At 44.4% G+C, this 18,146-nt stretch overlaps 4 protein-coding genes across 6 annotated transcripts; all 4 read left to right on the top strand.

Moving 5' to 3' along the window:
• The first annotated feature begins 90 nt into the window (after positions 1-90).
• LOC101079669 (creatine kinase U-type, mitochondrial) lies at positions 91-4,174 on the top strand. 2 transcript variants are annotated; one of them, XM_029842252.1, is made up of 10 exons: positions 91-346; positions 1,475-1,673; positions 1,769-1,864; positions 1,951-2,172; positions 2,277-2,362; positions 2,694-2,817; positions 3,148-3,282; positions 3,350-3,475; positions 3,677-3,760; positions 3,947-4,174. In XM_029842252.1, the coding sequence occupies exons 1-10, from the start codon at positions 204-206 to the stop codon at positions 3,953-3,955; spliced, it is 1,224 nt and encodes a 407-aa protein (XP_029698112.1). In that variant the 5' UTR covers positions 91-203; the 3' UTR covers positions 3,956-4,174. The 2 variants fall into 2 exon arrangements, with proteins under 2 accessions (XP_029698112.1, XP_011605366.1); XM_011607064.2 differs by having other exon boundaries at positions 92-346; positions 3,677-4,174.
• Positions 4,175-6,415: 2,241 nt separating this feature from the next.
• pdia3 (protein disulfide isomerase family A, member 3) lies at positions 6,416-11,182 on the top strand. The gene is made up of 13 exons (XM_003967207.3): positions 6,416-6,740; positions 7,561-7,639; positions 7,725-7,842; positions 7,928-8,035; positions 8,210-8,339; positions 8,413-8,529; positions 8,704-8,829; positions 8,924-9,106; positions 9,333-9,441; positions 9,514-9,642; positions 9,899-9,978; positions 10,554-10,611; positions 10,735-11,182. Exons 1-13 carry the CDS (start codon positions 6,604-6,606, stop codon positions 10,843-10,845), a joined length of 1,485 nt encoding a protein of 494 aa, XP_003967256.1. The 5' UTR covers positions 6,416-6,603; the 3' UTR covers positions 10,846-11,182.
• An 823-nt stretch (positions 11,183-12,005) lies between these two features.
• isg20 (interferon stimulated exonuclease gene) lies at positions 12,006-14,196 on the top strand. Of its 2 annotated transcripts, XM_011607067.2 has the most exons (5): positions 12,006-12,112; positions 12,556-13,018; positions 13,112-13,207; positions 13,356-13,550; positions 13,657-14,196. In XM_011607067.2, exons 1-5 carry the CDS (start codon positions 12,081-12,083, stop codon positions 13,855-13,857), a joined length of 987 nt encoding a protein of 328 aa, XP_011605369.1. In that variant the 5' UTR covers positions 12,006-12,080; the 3' UTR covers positions 13,858-14,196. The 2 variants fall into 2 exon arrangements, with proteins under 2 accessions (XP_011605369.1, XP_011605368.1); XM_011607066.2 differs by having other exon boundaries at positions 12,556-13,207.
• A 1,009-nt stretch (positions 14,197-15,205) lies between these two features.
• rlbp1b (retinaldehyde binding protein 1b) lies at positions 15,206-18,013 on the top strand. The gene is made up of 8 exons (XM_011607068.2): positions 15,206-15,540; positions 16,002-16,039; positions 16,541-16,669; positions 16,742-16,946; positions 17,029-17,207; positions 17,291-17,449; positions 17,527-17,637; positions 17,716-18,013. The coding sequence occupies exons 2-8, from the start codon at positions 16,028-16,030 to the stop codon at positions 17,842-17,844; spliced, it is 924 nt and encodes a 307-aa protein (XP_011605370.1). The 5' UTR covers positions 15,206-15,540; positions 16,002-16,027; the 3' UTR covers positions 17,845-18,013.
• Positions 18,014-18,146: the final 133 nt, after the last annotated feature.

Here is an 18,146-nt window from a genome sequence, read left to right as displayed (position 1 = left end):
TGTCAAGTTTTGCACTGTTGCTCAAATGTGTTGGTCATCTGTAGCAGCAGTTGTGCTTTTATGCTGAAATCTGGGATGTATTTCCGGTGTGGCTCCGTGTCCTTGCGAGTATCTTGACGTCACTCCGGTGAAACGACTGTCCTCCGCCGTTCCATCAGAGGCTGATCATCTCTCACTGTTCTCCGAGGAACGTTCGATAGAATATGGCGAGTAGCTTCTCCAGGGTTCTGATCTCCAGAAACATCCGGATCCTGTCGCTGTTGGGGGGTTCGGTCACAGCCGGGATCCTGCTGCAGCGGCACCATGTCGGCGCCGACGGCCCCACACGGAGGAGGTACCCCGCCAGGTAAAGAGCCGCATAATCCCGCAGCGCTACATGTTCTCCATGTTCTCCACCTGAGCATGGAGAACATGGCGAATATGCACGGTCCACCAAACATCTGATGAGGAAGAACCTGTTTAATTCTTCAAAATTAGTCAAAGATTTATTTTTTTTAAAAATCCTAAATGTTTGCAGCATGAAGATGGAAAAACATTTAATATTGATGCAAATTTAACAGGCAAATTTAACAGGCAAATGAACAGAATTCATTTTAAAAATGTATCTACATTTTACTCAAATCCTCTCCTGTTTGATAGCTGCAGATCTTAATTATAAATTTTCCTCCTGAATGGAGCAATAAATCCACATTCTGGGTTGATATTAATGTTAATCTGACCTCAGGTCAGCAGCGCTGGGTGTCCAGCTGTGATTCAGAACTTTAAACCTGCATCAGTCATCAGCAGGAAACAGCATCAAAAGGTGAATTCATGCCTGAATTAGACTGTTCTCTGCTGAAAGAAAGCTCTTTAACTCAGAACCCAAAGAACGTTAATCCCAGAATGTGTTTCCAGAATTAGACGCCAGTAAATAATTAATCCTCTGCTCAGGTCTTATCACAGTTTTATGATTGTTTCTTAGCAACAACTTGATACATTGTATAAAGTTATGACATCAGAGGATTAGGAGTTCCACAGTAGGATGATAAAAGAGTGATTTAGTCCCTTTTATCATTCTAAATAAACAAGAGCTCACTGTTTGATGGAAGTGGATGGAGCTCAACAAAGGCTCATTCATCCATTTTTACCTGTGCCAGAGCAGTTACACCTGGAACTTAGTTAGCAGATATCAGCGTGCATCATAAAGGATTTTCAGATTAGTCAAACATTATCTGCTGCTCTAAAAAGCTGGACAATCAGCAGCAGGAAACAAGAGGATACAACTACTAAAATAACAGACAAATAAGGATAAACGCTCTACACACTTATACAGAGCGCTGATAGGAGCACTGATGAAGAGTGCTGACGAAGAGTGCAGAGATGGGCAGCGTTGTGTACATAAATCCTCGTTGTTGTTGTTATTTAGGATTTTAACAGTTAGATTCTGAAAGCAGCTGAATCCAACCTATGAAGTCCAGATCTTGTGTTTGTGCAGTGCAGAGTATCCTGACCTGCGGAAGCACAATAACTGTATGGCGAGCAACCTGACACCTGCCATTTACGCCCAGCTGTGCGATAAAACCACGCCCAACGGCTTCACGCTGGACCAGGCCATCCAAACAGGTGTGGATAATCCAGGACACCCCTTCATCAAGACTGTGGGTCTGGTGGCCGGAGATGAAGAGTCCTACGAGGTCCTTTTACTTCTTCATCAGCATACCATCGCTGTTCAGTTTGGGCTCCTCAGTTTAGTCCAAATGACTTTCCTGGACTTCACTCTGTGTTTCAGGTGTTTGCAGAGCTGATGGATCCAGTCATCAAAGAGCGGCACAATGGTTACGATCCCCGCGGCATGAAACACCCCACCGACCTGGACTCCAGCAAAGTGACACTCCAGAGTCCATCTTTCAGCTCCACAGATGTGTTGATGAACTGAACTCATGGACTCTGTCTGTCTTTAAATGGTTCCAGGTTCACTCTGCCCAGTTTGATGAGCGCTACGTCCTGTCAAGCAGGGTGAGGACAGGCCGCAGTATCCGGGGGCTGAGCCTCCCCCCCGCCTGCACCCGCGCAGAACGCAGGGAGGTGGAGAGGGTTGTGGTAGACGCCCTGGCTGGCCTGAAGGGTGACCTGGCTGGGAGATACTACAGTCTGACTCAGATGACAGAGAAGGAGCAGCAGCAGCTGATTGATGTGAGCGACATCATTAGCAACATGCTAACACACCCTCACCAACAACACCCCCTCAACAACACTGGCTCCACATCCACAGTACATCTTATCTTTGTTTAAAACAGGACCACTTTCTGTTTGACAAGCCAGTGTCACCACTGCTCACCTGTGCAGGAATGGCTCGTGATTGGCCAGATGCCCGGGGGATCTGGTGAGTCATATAATACCCATAAATCCTCCACTGGTGTTGTTGGACAGCTGGTGTGATCAGCACTGGTGTGATGGGACAGAAGCTGCAGCAGCTCCAAACATCCTAGTACTACCCCTGTGGAACTCCTGGCCAATAATCATCAAATCATCAGAGTTTTCTATGCTAATATCATCAACCTCCACAAATATCCATTTACAACTAAAGGAGAACTTCCTTTGATGTGTGTTTGTACATCTGAGAGCAGGAACAACGTTAGTGTGATAATCAGGTTAACTGGGATTAACTGGATTACAGATGTAACAGTTTATCAGTGTTTCACACTTCTGCACAGGCACAACAATGAGAAGAACTTTCTGGTTTGGATCAATGAGGAGGATCACACCAGGGTCATCTCCATGGAGAAAGGGGGGAACATGAAGAGGGTCTTTGACAGGTTCTGCAGAGGTCTGAAAGAGGTGAGGTTTTGTTCTGAACTGGGCATCCTGGGCACAGACGGGACAGACAGGAGCTTCGATAGAAAACAATAATTCCACTTTTCTCTCAGTACTCTGGCAGCTGTATTAAACCCACAGCCACCTCCGTGGTGACCCGGCAGTGTGTTCAGGGTCGGAAGGGCTTCAGAAAGATGATAGATGCTGACTTGCACCTGCTGCAGTCAGATCAAAAATAATCTGATTAGAAATAATCTGATTACATCTAATAGCTTCATAGGAGAATTTCAGATTAGATAATGATGTTAAAAAGGTGGAGAAAGCAGAAATGTCCTCAGTAGTGATGTGTTTTAGGTGGAGCGTCTGATCCAGGAGAAGGGCTGGGAGTTCATGTGGAACGAGAGACTTGGCTATGTCCTTACATGTCCCTCCAACCTGGGCACAGGTCTGAGAGCAGGGGTCCACGTCAAGCTGCCCCTGCTCAGCAAGGTAAAGCCCCCCCATCTCATGCTGCAACTGTAGTTTATAACAGGTTAACAACCTTCTTCACGCCCAGGACCCTCGATTCAGCCAGATCCTCAGCAGCCTGCGCCTGCAGAAGAGAGGGACGGGTGGAGTCGACACCGCCGCCGTGGGCGGAGTGTTTGACATCTCCAACCTGGATCGTCTGGGACAATCTGAGGTACAAGACCTGTAGGAGAAATGAAATTGTAGAGAATAGAGTTCTGAGGGTGGAGAGGAATCTGAGGGTGGAAGGACGAGTTTTGAGGGTGGAGAAAAGAGTTCGGAGGGTGGAAGGAATAGTTCTGAGGGTGGAGAGTAGATTTGTGAGGGTAGACGTAAGAGTTCTTTTGTGTTTTGATATTTGATGTAAACTCTTCAGGTCCAGCTGGTGCAGACAGTGGTGGATGGTGTGAACTACCTCATCGAGTGTGAGAAGATGCTGGAGAGAGGCCATGACATCAAGGTGCCTCCACCCAGAAAGCAGTTTAAGTAGACACTGATCTTGCAGCCCCCCCCCCCCCCCCCCACAGACACACACCCACACACACACACACTGTGGCCATAGATATTATTGATGAATAATTATCTATGAAAAATATTGCATCTATATATGACTAATCTGTATAATCCAGATGTTTGTTTCACTCAGATTATTTAAGGTTTTTGTGTTAAAATGACCGAAACATGAATGAAAGACTTCACCTGCTGGAGGTCACGACAGAAAGGTCTGTCTCTCACCTGCCTGCTGCACCTGGATTAACCCCACCTTCATCTGGTCCTGATGCATGTGTAATTCCTCCCACAGCATTCCCACGTTTATCTGTGAACCACTGTAATCACTGGATGTCACTTTAATAAAATACCTATTTAACAGACATTTCTGTGACTGTTGCTCTGATTGGCTGACCAGCTTTCAAACATGTGTGGCGCTTTAGCAGCAAAACCAAAAGGTTTGATGGAAAAGAAGGCATTAATCACTAATGACCTGTAATCACGGGATCACTTTTATAAAAAGCTGCGTAACCACTGTTATTTATCAACCCTGATTTAAAGGTGCAGCCACAAGGGGCAGCATTCTGTAACCAGTTTAATTTAATGTATCTAATCTTTCTTACCCACAATCCTCTGAATATCACATTATGGAGGATCACAACAAATATGACCGTCTCGGTCTGATCACAGCAGCCATTTACGTATGTGTGTGTGTCTATGAGTGTGAACATATACAGACATGTACATACGTGTGTGTATGACTGTGAATGAACAGTGTGATTGTTTGCAGTCTTTCTGCATTTGAAAGAACAAGGGGCTCTCTCTCTTACTGACAGCTGAACTGTGAGGGTGTCCAAAGGCATGAGGGTCCTGTTCTGAGCCTTTCTGTCTTTGTCAGGACACACAAACACACACACACGCACACACACACGCACACACACACACACACACACACACACACACACACACACACACACACTTCAGTACTGTCTGGTGTGCAGTATGCTGCGGTTCTCCTCTTCCTCCATCTTTTCTGTCCTTGTTCCACATGGGTTGTCATGACAACAACTTAACTAGGGAAAGAAAGGTACCCACTTTAGTAATAAAGAGCATTTTACACACACACACACACACACACACACACACACACACACACACACACAATGTTCTGGACATGGAGTTTTATGGATTACAGCCTGGATCTAGCCTGGTTCTGAGTGTCACTTGCTGTTGGAACACCCTCAGGTTGACCTTTAAAGCAGAAAGCCAGTTCGATTTAAGAACGAGCGCCATCCAGCGGTAGAGCCTTTTTCACGGCCAATATTTGTGTTACAAGGGGCGTCACCTGCTGGACGGATTATATGACTACAGTAAACACAGAAATCTGAAATTAAACATTGGTTTCCAATTAGATTAAGAATAAGAAGTTTTGAGACATCTGTGATTTTAATTCGATACAAGAAAAAATGTTTGATTTTGGCAAAAAATGTTTATTTTAAAAAACAAAACAAATCGAGTTAATTTAAAATGAGTCAAAATTAGTCGAATGCGTGCATTGTTCCAGCATGCTTTTGAACGCCCTGTCAAGACACTGATACAGGAACACAGTCCGCCTAGATAGGGAATCATTCTACTTTCAACCCAACTTTCATTCCAGTTTTAACTAATTGCGCCAGTAAACAAAATGGAGATGACGTCAGAACCATTAAAAGACCATACATTGCCACCTGTGGCCAACGGCGGTATATCACCTGACCTGAGCGGATCAGCTCGATTTTGTTGTTTCCAGAAGGGCTAAAAGCGACACGTTCTCGTTTAAGCATGATTGAGCAGCAGTTTGACTCAAGGTCATAGATCAACATCAATCTATAAGGCTGTAAACTGAACAGGTGCTGCTGCTTTACCAGTGATGGATGTTGGACCAAACCCGCAATAACTCCGCTCTCTAAAACAGAGACCTTAAATCTTTACCAAGAAATGTCAATCACCTGTCTTTAGGAGCGCAACATGTGCGCAACTGTAGCATCTGAAAATATAAATAAGCAGCACCACTTTCTAAATGGGTCTTCAGACTGAACAACTTGTTTTGCTTTGGAACTTTAAAACCTTCTGGCTCTAGTTTTCTGACAACAGTGACGGTTAAGCCTTAAGATCATCTGGGCCGAGATTGTTCAGAACATTAGAAGAGCTGAAGGAAATAAAGATCTTCCCTTAAAACAAACGTGTTATCAAGAGAAAATTACTCTAATCTGGTAAAAGTTATTAATATGCTGGACTAACACATTGACACACATTAAATAGATGTTTCACACTAAAACAAGATTCAACTTGATCTAAAATCCACTCTTTTAATCATCAGTTATGCATTTGCTATTTGTGTGTTTGCTTATTAAAATGTGATTCGTTTAAATTGCTTCATCAATCTCGGCGATTTATCAGGAACAATCCAAACCTTTCCCAATCAGTTGATCAATCAGTTACACTCATTTCCGTGGTTCCTAAAGGGGGCGGGCACTCGGGTTATGATTGGCTTTGAGCAGCCCAGGTCTCCCGTTCTTCGCGTTGATTGGCTCTCCTTATCAGAGTGACCCATGAATTGGACCAATCAACAGCTGCCACACAGGGATTAGGAGAGGTCCGGCTCCGGGGCGGAATATCTACGCGCTCGCGTCTCTTTATCTGTCTTGGTCGACCTGTCTGCGTTCCACCGTCGTCGGTTACACTTTTATCCCCGGCTTTTACGTCTCCAGAGCGCTAGCGGCTGTAACATTTTCAGGACTGAAACTTTCTATTTAGTACCGAAAAAGAGCTACGATGCTCAAGCTAATGCTTTTAGCAGCGCTCACCGGCTTCACGCAGGCCGCCAGTGATGTGCTGGAGTTCACGGATAACGATTTCGAAAGTAAAATCGGAGACCATGAAATTATTCTTGTGGAGTTTTTCGCACCCTGGTGAGATTTTTCGTGTTCTAAATTAACATTTACTTGATTTCCCACAATGTTAACCAAGCTAATGTTGGCACTAGCTAGGCTGCAAAGAAACTGAAGACAGCCAACAAACGCGTTTATAATTCTACAACTGATTGACTGCATAACTTGTAAAATTAACCTGCTTTTCTGGAAATTACACAATGAGCGGAAAATGTAATATTTTAAATACTAATGACTAAATATTAACATGCTATCTTAGTGCGGAGTTAAATATTAGCTGTCTTGTCTTCACGGCTTCAAAAATATCCGTTCAAGGTTAAACTCGGCTTTAACATTTCACCTCTTTTCGAAGCAATTCTGCAGTATTTTAAAGGTAATTTAATCTGCGTAAAAAACTGCTAGGAAGCTGGAGGCGTGTCCGCTCCTGTGTAACGCTGTAATTGGACGAGGAAGTTTTGGTGGCTGTTTCTGATTAGTTCAGAGCCAGAGTGACGTAGCCTCATCGTACCAAACTTGAAATGGGAGTACTGTACATCGAGACCAAACGCATTTTACCGCATTAAAGTGATTTTTATGATTACCTGATATTTTTAAAGTTTACACTACAGGCGTTCAAACAACATACGCAGAATGTACAAGTAATTAGTGAAGAGCAAGAACAGCATAATGTTTATTTAAAAAAAAAAAAAAAGTAAACCTTCAGCGATGGAATCTGATGAGCATACGGTAGATACAGGGTAGATGTCTCTTGTTCTTTGGTCGTGGTCTTTTTCCTTATTCTCTACTGGCTGACATGTAATCTGATTACTCTGACATGAAGTGTGGCTGTCCTGTCTTACAGGTGTGGCCACTGTAAGCGGTTGGCACCTGAGTACGAGAAGGCCGCCACAGCCCTCAAAGGTGTCGTCCCTCTGGCCAAGGTATTGCACAATCACCTTCATCTACCTTTGTCGACTGCAGCCTTCTGAGGTCTGATTATTCACAGAGAGTCACTTATCTCTCAAGGTCGACTGCACATCCAACAGCAACATCTGCTCCAAGTACCAAGTTTCTGGCTACCCGACCCTGAAGGTCTTCAGGGATGGAGAGGAAAGCGGTGCCTATGACGGTCCCCGAACCTCAGGTATTTGTATTGTGCCATCACTCTGGGAGGTGTTAAGTTTTGGTATGGTGGTGAGAGGGTGTTTGTTTTCTTGTGGTGTCTGTAGATGGAATCGTGAGTTACTTTAAGAAGCAAGTTGGGCCAGCCTCTGTGGCTCTCGCAGGAGAAGAAGAACTTCAGAAGTTTATTTCTGAAAAGGACTCTAGTGTTGTTGGTGAGTCTTTAAGTTCTCACTCATTTCAGTTTAAAAAAATACCACAAAATTAGTATTTAAAAACTTTCCATAAATTTTAATTTTTCTGATCTGAAGTGAAGTTGAACTCTAGTAATGTAGAAACATTTTTGGTCTGTAATTAAGACTAAAAATGTAATTTTTTTACCCCCCCAGGGTTCTTTGCCGATGACAAAAGCACAGCACAGGTTGAGTTCTTAAAGGCCGCCAGCGCGCTGAGGGACAAATACCGCTTCGCTCACACAAACGCTGAGGTCCTCCTGAAGAGCCAGAATGTGGGACCTGAGTGAGGAGATCTCAGTGCAGCAGGTATTCATCAGCATGTCCTCTCTTCTCACCTCATTATGCTCTACTTGCAGAGGAATTGTTCTGTTCCGTCCACCAACACTCAAGAACAAGTTTGAAGACAGCAGTGTGAAATACAGTGAGGAAAAATACACCAGCAACAAAATCAAGAGGTTCATCCAGGATAACGTGTGAGTGTTGACCTGCACTCACATCAGATCCTGTGTTCAGCAGGACCACCCCCATAGTACACAAGATGTGTTTTAGATCCTTATCTTGTTGCTTCAGCTCCGTTATTATCAGACTGATGAGTAACGTCACAGGCTCGACGTTGTTTCTGCTGCTGATGCCGTCGTGTGTTTCAGTTTAGGCTTCTGTCCCCACATGACAGAAGACAACAAGGATCAGCTGATGGGCAAAGACCTGCTGGTAGCCTATTATGATGTTGACTACGAGAGGAACCCCAAAGGCTCCAACTACTGGAGGAACAGGTTGGTGTGGCTTCTCTGGAACTGCCTAATTCAATCCTCTTTAACACAGTCTGAGCAGCTCCAATCTTGTTTCCAAATGTAATCTGGTTTCCAGGGTGATGAAGGTGGCCAAAACCTTTTTGGATGAGGGCAAGAAGCTGAACTTTGCTGTGGCAAACAAGGCCAGGTTCATGTCGGTGCTTTCAGAATTCGGTTTGGAGGACCATTCATCAGCGGGTCCTTTGGTGACCATCCGTACCGCCAAGGGGGAGAAATACGCCATGACTGAAGAGTTCTTGTAAGTCGGAGTTGATCCTTGACCTTGTTCAGTAACAAAGGTTTTAATTGGCACGTTTTATAATTCAGAGAACTTTTTGTAGAACTCTTATAACTTGCATGCAACTTCCTGTCCTGGTGCATGTGACCAAACACAGCGTAGCATCCTTCAGCAATGATGTCATATTTTCATGGGAAACAGAATATGGGCTAAAAATAAAAGGTGATGATGCTGAACATATTCACAGACCTGACGGGAAAGCTCTGGAACGATTCCTGCTGAGCTACTTCGATGGGTCCCTGAAGCCTTACCTGAAGTCGGAGCCCATCCCAGAGAACAATGATGGACCTGTCAAGGTGAGACCGCTATCAAGCTCAAGGGCTGAGCGCACCTGAAGCTTTACCATAACGAGTGTCTCCTGTCTGCAGGTTGTGGTGGCAGAGAACTTTGACTCCATCGTCAATGACGACAGCAAAGATGTTCTGATTGAGTTCTATGCTCCATGGTGCGGCCACTGCAAGAGTCTGGAACCCAAGTACAAGGAGCTGGGCGAGAAGGTGAGGGCCAGAACCAGGATGTCTTAGATTACCAGTGACTATTTTAGACAGTGGTGGTGGTGGGGGGGGGCATTTATAAGGTAGGGAACAAAGGTTCACATAAAACTGCACAAGCCAGGATTTGGCTTGATTTTAGTGGATAAAAATGAATTGGATTGAACTTCCTCTCCTGGACAAGCTTTGTTTCACTGTTAAATGTCTTTTCTTGAATGTTAGTAGATGTTCAGAATGATAAAATAACTCTACCGCTCTTCAGCTCGCCGATGATCCAAACATAGTTATCGCCAAAATGGACGCCACAGCCAACGATGTTCCGTCTCCTTATGAAGTCAGCGGGTGAGTAAATTGTCGGTAAATCTAAAAGACTCAGTCATTTATCTTTAATTTGAGGTCATTGGGGAGCGTTAATCTTGCATTTAACACCAATATTGAAGCATTTCAGTTTCTACAGTAATATGAACCCTTGACTCGGGATGAAACGTTAGTCCCAAATTTGGAAAATGACAGTATCTGAGGCTCTCTCCTATGGTGCTTTTTCAAACGTTTGATATGTTATCACTATCATACGTCCCAACGGAGCTTCCCCATTAGAATAACGGCTTTGTAAACAGTGCACGTTGCTGTACTGCTTTGCAGCCTTTCCCTAACCCAGTGCAATCAAAGCTAGCCTGGCTGTGAACTGCAGAATGGCGTGCCTTCTCTCTAAACACGAGCCTCCATTCAAGAGATCTGTCCTCCAGTTAACAGACTGGCTAGCTGGCATGAATTGGTTGTGGAGTAATTTCAGCAGACACAACTAGTGAATCTGTGACTTACATTAGTATCAGAAGCTGGAGTGGCTCTACCCCCTCCCTAATTCACATGTATTAAAATGTTTATTCAATTAATGTTCTTAACCTTTTCTCCTTCAGTTTCCCAACTCTGTATTTCTCTCCTGCTGGACAGAAGAGGAATCCAAAGAAATACGAGGCGAGTTTCTTTAACTCTAAATATGTTTTAGCTCGATGTTTCCATGTCATCAGATACATAAAAACAATCACAATAACTAAATGTTCCCTGCCCAGTATTAAACGTGCTTGCTTCTTATTTCAGGGGGGTCGTGAGGTCAGCGACTTCCTGTCCTACCTGAAGAGGGAGGCCACCAATGCTCCAGTTGTGCAGGAAGAGACGAAGAAGAAGAAGAAGAAGAGGGTGGAGTTATAAATGTTCCTACAGGGAGAACCAAACGCCAAGAAAGAACTGAATTTTTTTCACTCTGAACGCTCTGAGCCAGGTTGGACAGACGCAACGTCCTCTGTGGGGCCTCATTACTGCTTCCCAGGGTGGCGAGGTGGTGTCCAGGGCCTGCCTAAAACTTAAACACACTTGGGGAGGACACTTGTGTTGGGGGCTGTTTAATTAGATTTTCATGAGTGGAGGTCTGTTTGATCATCTGGATTTCTGTCGTCGTTGCAGAGTTTTTTGTTTTTCCTTTTTGTACCTGTCTTTTTTTTTTTGTACATTGGAAGGATCATGAAATTAAAAGGCCAACCAAACTGAAGCCTGAGTTTGTGTCCTGCTGTTGAACCCTAACCTGATCAGATTTAATGACCTCAGTAATGCTGGGAGCTGCTCAGTGGCAGATGGGCTGAACCCCAGACTGAGCAGTCAGGTTCTGAGTTGGGAGATGAGATTCAGACAAACTGTTCCTGATGAGAAGGAGCTGAGTTACACCTGCTAAATGGCCACCGTTGCAGAATCTCTGGTTTCAGCCTCTGCTGGACAATCGGGTGTTTATGTGGGTTTGTGATAAAGTCACCTGCTGTTCAGGACTCAGATGCTCGCTGATTAATCTACTTTTGACTATCATTAGGCCCTGCGATTCTGTAAAGCGCCTAGAAACAATTTTGATTGTAAAAGATGCTATATAAATAAAAAGTGATTGATTCCATATAATTTCTGGAATTTTTCAACCAAACTGGTTTAGGTGTTTCATGGCTGTTTTCAGATTGTGCAGCAGGTAGATGAAACAGTCTGACCAAGAGCTGTGATGATAGTCACTTATTTTGATGTGACAAAATGATATATTTACACATCCAGTTGCAAAAGTATTCAAAGTGCCTCTCTTTTATTTCAAGATTAACTTTGACAATAGAGGTACTGTAATTTGTTTTTTAGACTCATATTGACATTGATGTTAACCTGGGTCTCGACCGATCCAGGATAAAATTCATCTGGTTGAGTAGTATTTTTTAGTTTGGCCTCGGTTTACACCGAATGCTCTTCCTGGAGCACTTATGGTTGCATTTAATGAGAAGATGTATGTAACTATTAATTTTGTTGGCTTTACGAACCTGCTGCCTTTTATTCAGTCGCCCCAGCCAGTAGGGGGCGAAACAAGTGCTGATCAATAGAAGAAGAAGCCAACGAGCCAATCAGCGGGCGTCCTAAGTCTTCACATGTTCAGTCTTCACACGTGCTGCCTGAGACGGTGTGTTTCAAAATCTTTATTTCGTTTTAACTTTTAGAATGAATAGCAGTTGGTTTACTTACCTTTGATAGTTTACTGTCGTTTTTCTTTTATGTCATTTTCAACGGATAGTTCAGTGCTATTTTTGAGCTTCGTGACTGAAGGAAGGGGAGTTAGCAGTCGTTCGCATCATGAACTGACTGAATAGTTATTTTAAAATCTTTGTTTTGCTGTTTTTCTAGTGAAATCCCTGGGACGTCATGAGTTTTTAGTTGGCAGTCGATATATTTCGGATCTCTGGGGTGGTGCAATGCCTGACCTTTAATGGTTTTATAGGTTATAGTGTGACCACAACATTGGAATCATTTTTATTCCAACCTATTTGTGTTTTACATCGTGAGATAATGAGATTGTTGCTGCTGCTATTCTGTTTAATGATTGTTTTTCGTCTTTTTTTCTCTCAGAAATTCTTGTACGGTAACTTTTTTTACTCTGCAATGGAAAACATCAGCAAAAATGAGTTATGCCAGTTCGGGTGGACTTCTCAGTAACCACCGCCACTCCTGCAGAAAAGTTTTGATGGTTCACACCAAGAAGATTGCTGGAGTGAAGAGGAAAATCCAACAAAACTCCAGCAGAATTACTGATCTCAAAAAGATACTAAAAGAGCAGCACGATGGTTCAATGTGGACAACTCAGCTTGTCAGAAGATTGAAATCTGATCACCTAGATGGAGAAATGCAGTTCCCTCAGAGCTCCAGCAGCTGTGTCTCAAGACCTGGACTCTCTGGTTTGGTCTCAAGACCTGGAGACAGCTGGGAGGTGGACAGTGGCTTCTCCTCTGAGGCTAGTCCTTCTGCTAGTGGCCGCAGTTCACCGTGTGCCAGTTCATGTCTGTCTACAGTGGTGGCACTGGACTGTGAGATGGTGGGTACTGGACCTGGTGGACGCTATAGTGAACTAGCCCGCTGTAGCATCGTGGGTTACCATGGTAACATATTATACGATAAATATGTGCAGCCTTGTCGGCCTGTAACAGACTACCGAACTCCCTGGAGTGGAATACAAAAGCATCATCTGCTGGATGCCACGCCGTTTGCCCAGGCCAGAGAGGAGGTAAGGATGACGCTGACACCTTAATCTTTAAATGTTTGAGTGTTAAAATAAAGAACCTGCATTGTGTTCACCATCTTCAGTGCTGAATGTTTTTCAACTGAAATGATCGTGAGAACAGATTTAAGTTGGTCCTCTCTTGTCTCTGCAGATTCTCGCCACACTAGAGGGTAAAGTTGTCATCGGTCACTCGGTCTACAATGATTTTGAAGTATTGGACATCAACCACCCACCTCACATGGTCAGGGACACCAGCATGAGTCCTCTTCTCAGCCAATTGGCTGGTTTCTCCTGCAAACGCTCACTTAAAGTTTTGACCAGTAAGCTGCTGAACAGGAAAATACAAGTGAGTCTTTTATGGTTATAGATATTTTCTTCTGGAGCAGATGTTTGAGGATGGTGAAGGTTGTGGGGGGTTTTAGGTTTCATTGGCTGTTTTTATCCTACGGCAGGGTGGGAGACAGGGCCATAATTCAGTGGAGGACGCCCAGGCTGCCCTGGACCTGTATAAACTGGTGGAGGGTGAGTGGGAGCGGGAGGTTCAGACAACTTTAAGGGTCGGCAACGTTTCAGATGAGCCCAGCTACACTTCCTCCAGCCACTACATGCAGGACCAATACTGGCCCAGTGATGTCATTTTCAACAGCAAATAGGAACATTCATCACTGGCTGACCATACCTCTTCAGGTGAAAACAGGCCGTTTTGGGCTGCAGGGTTATTTTATAGACGGGCAGACCCAAGACAAACTACCAGGATGTTCAGAGTCTCCTCTGTTCTCCACATTGATCTGAGATCAGTAATCTGGTATTCCCTGTGCAAATTATAACCTCAACACATTGAGGCTCTAAAATCATGTTGAACTTTCTTGTTCATCATAAATACTTGTCAGATCCAGATCCGTAAATGTGTAGAATTGTTGCCTCAATGTTATAATTATGTTGCATTTCATGACCTCACCTTCAGTGTTCTAATAAAATATTTAAATTAATAATTGGTGTCAAGGTTTCCTGCTCTGGTTTAACAACATCAAACTGTTCAGATTCGACTTTAACTGGAAGATGAAGAGAGAATAGAAATAGTTTCATCACTAAACATTTCAGAAACAGGTTGGTTCTTTTTACAGTCAGGGAAATCCCAGCAATGGCTTTTTTAACCCCATAGCTCCACCTGGAGGGTCAGATCACATATTTAATAAAAAAAGTTCCCTCTGAACTATGAAGGTGGTTAATTGTCAACTACGGGACGAGTTTCTGCTCTGATGAGTTTCTTGGATATTTTGATTGTTTATAGTCTTCTGTTCCTGATCCTGAACCTGATCCTGGGGGTCACAGTCTAAACCCTGGATGTGGCCCCTTGGCTCGGCCTGCCAACGGAGAATAAGAGCTCCATTGTTTTCACAATAATCCTGAGAATTTTGCTCCCTAAATCGCTTTATTGGCCAGTTTAGAACCGATTCAGCAGATTACAACCCAACCAGCCCTTTCCTGGTTGCACCAAGGGGAAATGTGTATTTGGTGACATCACGATGACTTGAGGTCAGAGGAAATTTGAACACCATAGAAGATGGGTTCTCCCCTGAGGGCCAGGTAACCAAACACCTGACCAGCCAGAGTGTTATAAAGATTGACAGTTTCAGGGCAACAATCCAGCTTGGTTTTCTGACCCTCCAGGATGATGACCGCTCTCAGCTGGGACGTTGACTTGGTCCGACAGAAAACCTGCTGGATTGAGGAACGCTGCCGTAACCCTCATCTTGATGCTAAAACAGATAAGAGAAATAAGGTCAATGATTAGTTCTTCTATAGATTAGTGTGTAAGATATTTAGCTGAACTAATGCATCATTTAGTGACCAGTAATCACTTAAAAGCCCAACAACTGCTGTAGCTAGTAAATGTTTCCGAACAAGATTTAGAGGAAGATGAATTAAATCTGGTCGGGGAAGGGGGGGTGTACAACTTGTGGATAGATGATGCTAACAGCTAATGGAGCAGTTAAAAGGAGCAGGATGCTGATTAAAGGCGGGTTCAGGTTTGGTCGGTCTGTGAGCGGAGAACATGCGAGAGGATCTGTGATCACATTTTTTCTTCTCACCATCACGTTGCTCAAGTGAAGGTGAGCGTCACAATGGTGGCTGTTCTCCCTGGAATCCCATGAAATCCCCCCCTCATTAAAACCAGCTAAGGTTCAGTATTACGTGACTGCCATCATCATCCCCCCGTTGTGCAGATTGAAAGGAGGCTGTAATCTGGTGTGACGCCACTAATCCCACAGTACAAATCACCGGTGCTGGTTTGGGTTCCTCCATACGGACCCGCACCTTCAGCGTCATCTCAGGTAAGAGTCCAGTGGCCCCCAACGGCCCCCTGCTGATATCTGATCTGCTGCTGCTGCCATGTTGATCCAAGCCTGTTTTTTTTCAACTTTATTTTGTCAAGTGTTATTCTGTGTGTTTTTTTTTTTTAAACCTAATTTTTTTAATAACTCTGAGCCTGAATTATCTGTATTTTTCATCTTTTGTTGCTGCTGTCTGAAATTCCAACAGAAGATACAAATGATGTTCAGACATTTAGAAGCCTGTAATAAATTCAGAAATTAGGTTTTTGGTGTATTTTGTATCCTGACAAAGTGATTTGATTAAAAGATTCCAGATGTGGAAGTCTTCATACTGTATTTAGAAGGTTTTCACCCAATTTGATGATAAAACGGCAGAGCTTAAATCTGCTGTGCTAAATTTAAGCCAATCCCCCTTCTGCATGACGGAACACGTGGACTGATGGACATTCTGTGTTTTTCAGACATCGTGACAGAACCAGCAGCAGAAATGGCCGTGGTTGTGAGTCCCTGAACCTGTTCTATTCTGTACACTGAAGTCTTTTGTTAGCGTTAGCTGCTGCTAATCTGTGTAATTGTGTTTACAGGCTTTAGTGGCCTCATGTGAGGGAGATTAATCAAACACTGAGGCCTATTGATTATTGACAGAAATTCTGTCTGGATTAGACTCAACAACAGACTATTGTTTCAGATTTATGATGTGTAACACCAAAACATCGTGATCAAACATGGTAACGTTCAGCTGACAGTGGGGTCAAAAATGCAAGTCGGCACTCCAGAGTATTTTTGGAGTATTGATTAAATGGTATAATATGATTGATTATCAGCTAAAAGCTATTAAAGGAATATGAAATAATCAGATCATCCCAACTGTGACATGGAAGGTGTTGGTGTTTGATTTAGCCTTAGCTTAACATTCTCTGCTGGAGTGGAGTGTCCCTCAAAGTTTTGGGATGTCTGTCAGACATCATCCATGGCTGTGTTTTGTGTTCTTCATGTTCAGAGTGGAACCTATCGCATGGTGTCAGAGGAGGAGCAGGCTCTCAGGGCCAAACTGGAGCGTCTCACTGTCAAGGACCACGGACCAGTCTTTGGACCGTGCGCCAGCCTGCCGGACCACACCAAGCAGAAGGTGGTTGAAATAGTTAGTGATGAAATTAAATGAAAAACCGAAGCTGGCTGACTGGTCTGGCTCCCCCTGCAGGCTAAAGACGAGCTGAACGAGACAGATGAAAAGAGAGAGGCGGCGGTGAAGGAGCTGCGAGGAATGATGAAGGAGAAGGCGGACGGAGGCGATGATCTCGCCAAGGCAGTTCAGGACACATTTGGTGAAAAACCAGATGGTCTGCTGGTTCGCTTCATCCGAGCCAGGAAGTACGACGTTCCCCGAGCTTTTGACCTGATGAAGGGTGTGTGAAACAGAGACCCTGAAACAGTTCCTGCTGGCGACTCTGTGGCCATTCCTCTCATTCCCATCACTTCCTGTTTCAGGTTATGTGCGCTTCAGGAAGGAGTACCCAGAGCTCTTTGAGAACCTGACCCCCGAGGCGGTCCGCAGCACCATCGAGGCAGGGTACCCAGGGATCCTGTCAAGCCGAGATAAATATGGCCGCGTTGTGTTGCTCTTCAACATCGAGAACTGGGACTATGAGGAGATCACCTTTGATGAAGTGAGTGGCTCGCTGTAGATCCCTGATCTCCTCAGGGTTTTTGAGTAAGGTCACGTTTGTGTGTGTGTTTTTTGGGGGGTCAGATTCTGCGGGCGTACTGCGTCATCTTGGAGAAGCTGCTGGAGAACGAGGAGACCCAGATCAACGGCTTCTGCATCATCGAGAACTTCAAAGGTTTCACAATGCAGCAGGCATCGGGCATCAAACCCACCGAGCTGAAGAAGATGGTTGACATGCTGCAGGTGAGACTTGGACCTGGACCCTCTGACGCCGTGTGCTTAGGGGTATTTTCACGGCCTGCCTGTTTATCCTGTTTCAGGACTCCTTTCCTGCGCGCTTCAAGGCCGTGCACTTCATCCATCAGCCCTGGTACTTCACCACCACCTATAATGTGGTCAAACCGCTGATGAAGAGCAAGCTGCTAGAGAGGGTGAGAGGCCTTCTTCCTCGCCCCTTTCAAACCTTTTACCGGTACTCTGAACTTTGACCAAATCATCCTCTTGTAAAGGTGTTTGTGCATGGAGATGAGCTGGAAAACTACTACAAGGAGTTTGATGCAGACATCCTTCCCGCCGAATTTGATGGAAAAGGGTCCAAGTACGACGGGAAGGCCACAGCTGCCAAGCTGTTTGACTGAAGCCCCGCCTCCTCTCCGTGTGGGCCAATCAGAGGCCCTCAGACTGTATGGTTGTAGAAGTTATGCATGTGTGTGATGTTTTTCCAGATGTGCTGTCCAAGTACAGCCTGACTGTTCTTCCCCTCCTGGTGCGCTAACAACAATGTCAATAAATCCTATTTAAAATTGATGTTGTGTGTCTCCTTCAGCCAATCAAAGGGTAGTCAGGTCGTCTCACACACACTTGAGAACTTCACTGGTGTGAAACCAGTCCTATGGCCTATGAGGACTGGATTCCGCCATCCCAGCTGTTGACTATTCAG

This window comes from Takifugu rubripes, chromosome 9 (genome assembly GCF_901000725.2).
Source record: "Takifugu rubripes chromosome 9, fTakRub1.2, whole genome shotgun sequence".
NCBI classification, from domain to species: Eukaryota; Metazoa; Chordata; class Actinopteri; order Tetraodontiformes; family Tetraodontidae; genus Takifugu; species Takifugu rubripes.
This window is presented reverse-complemented; position numbering and strand designations above follow the sequence as displayed.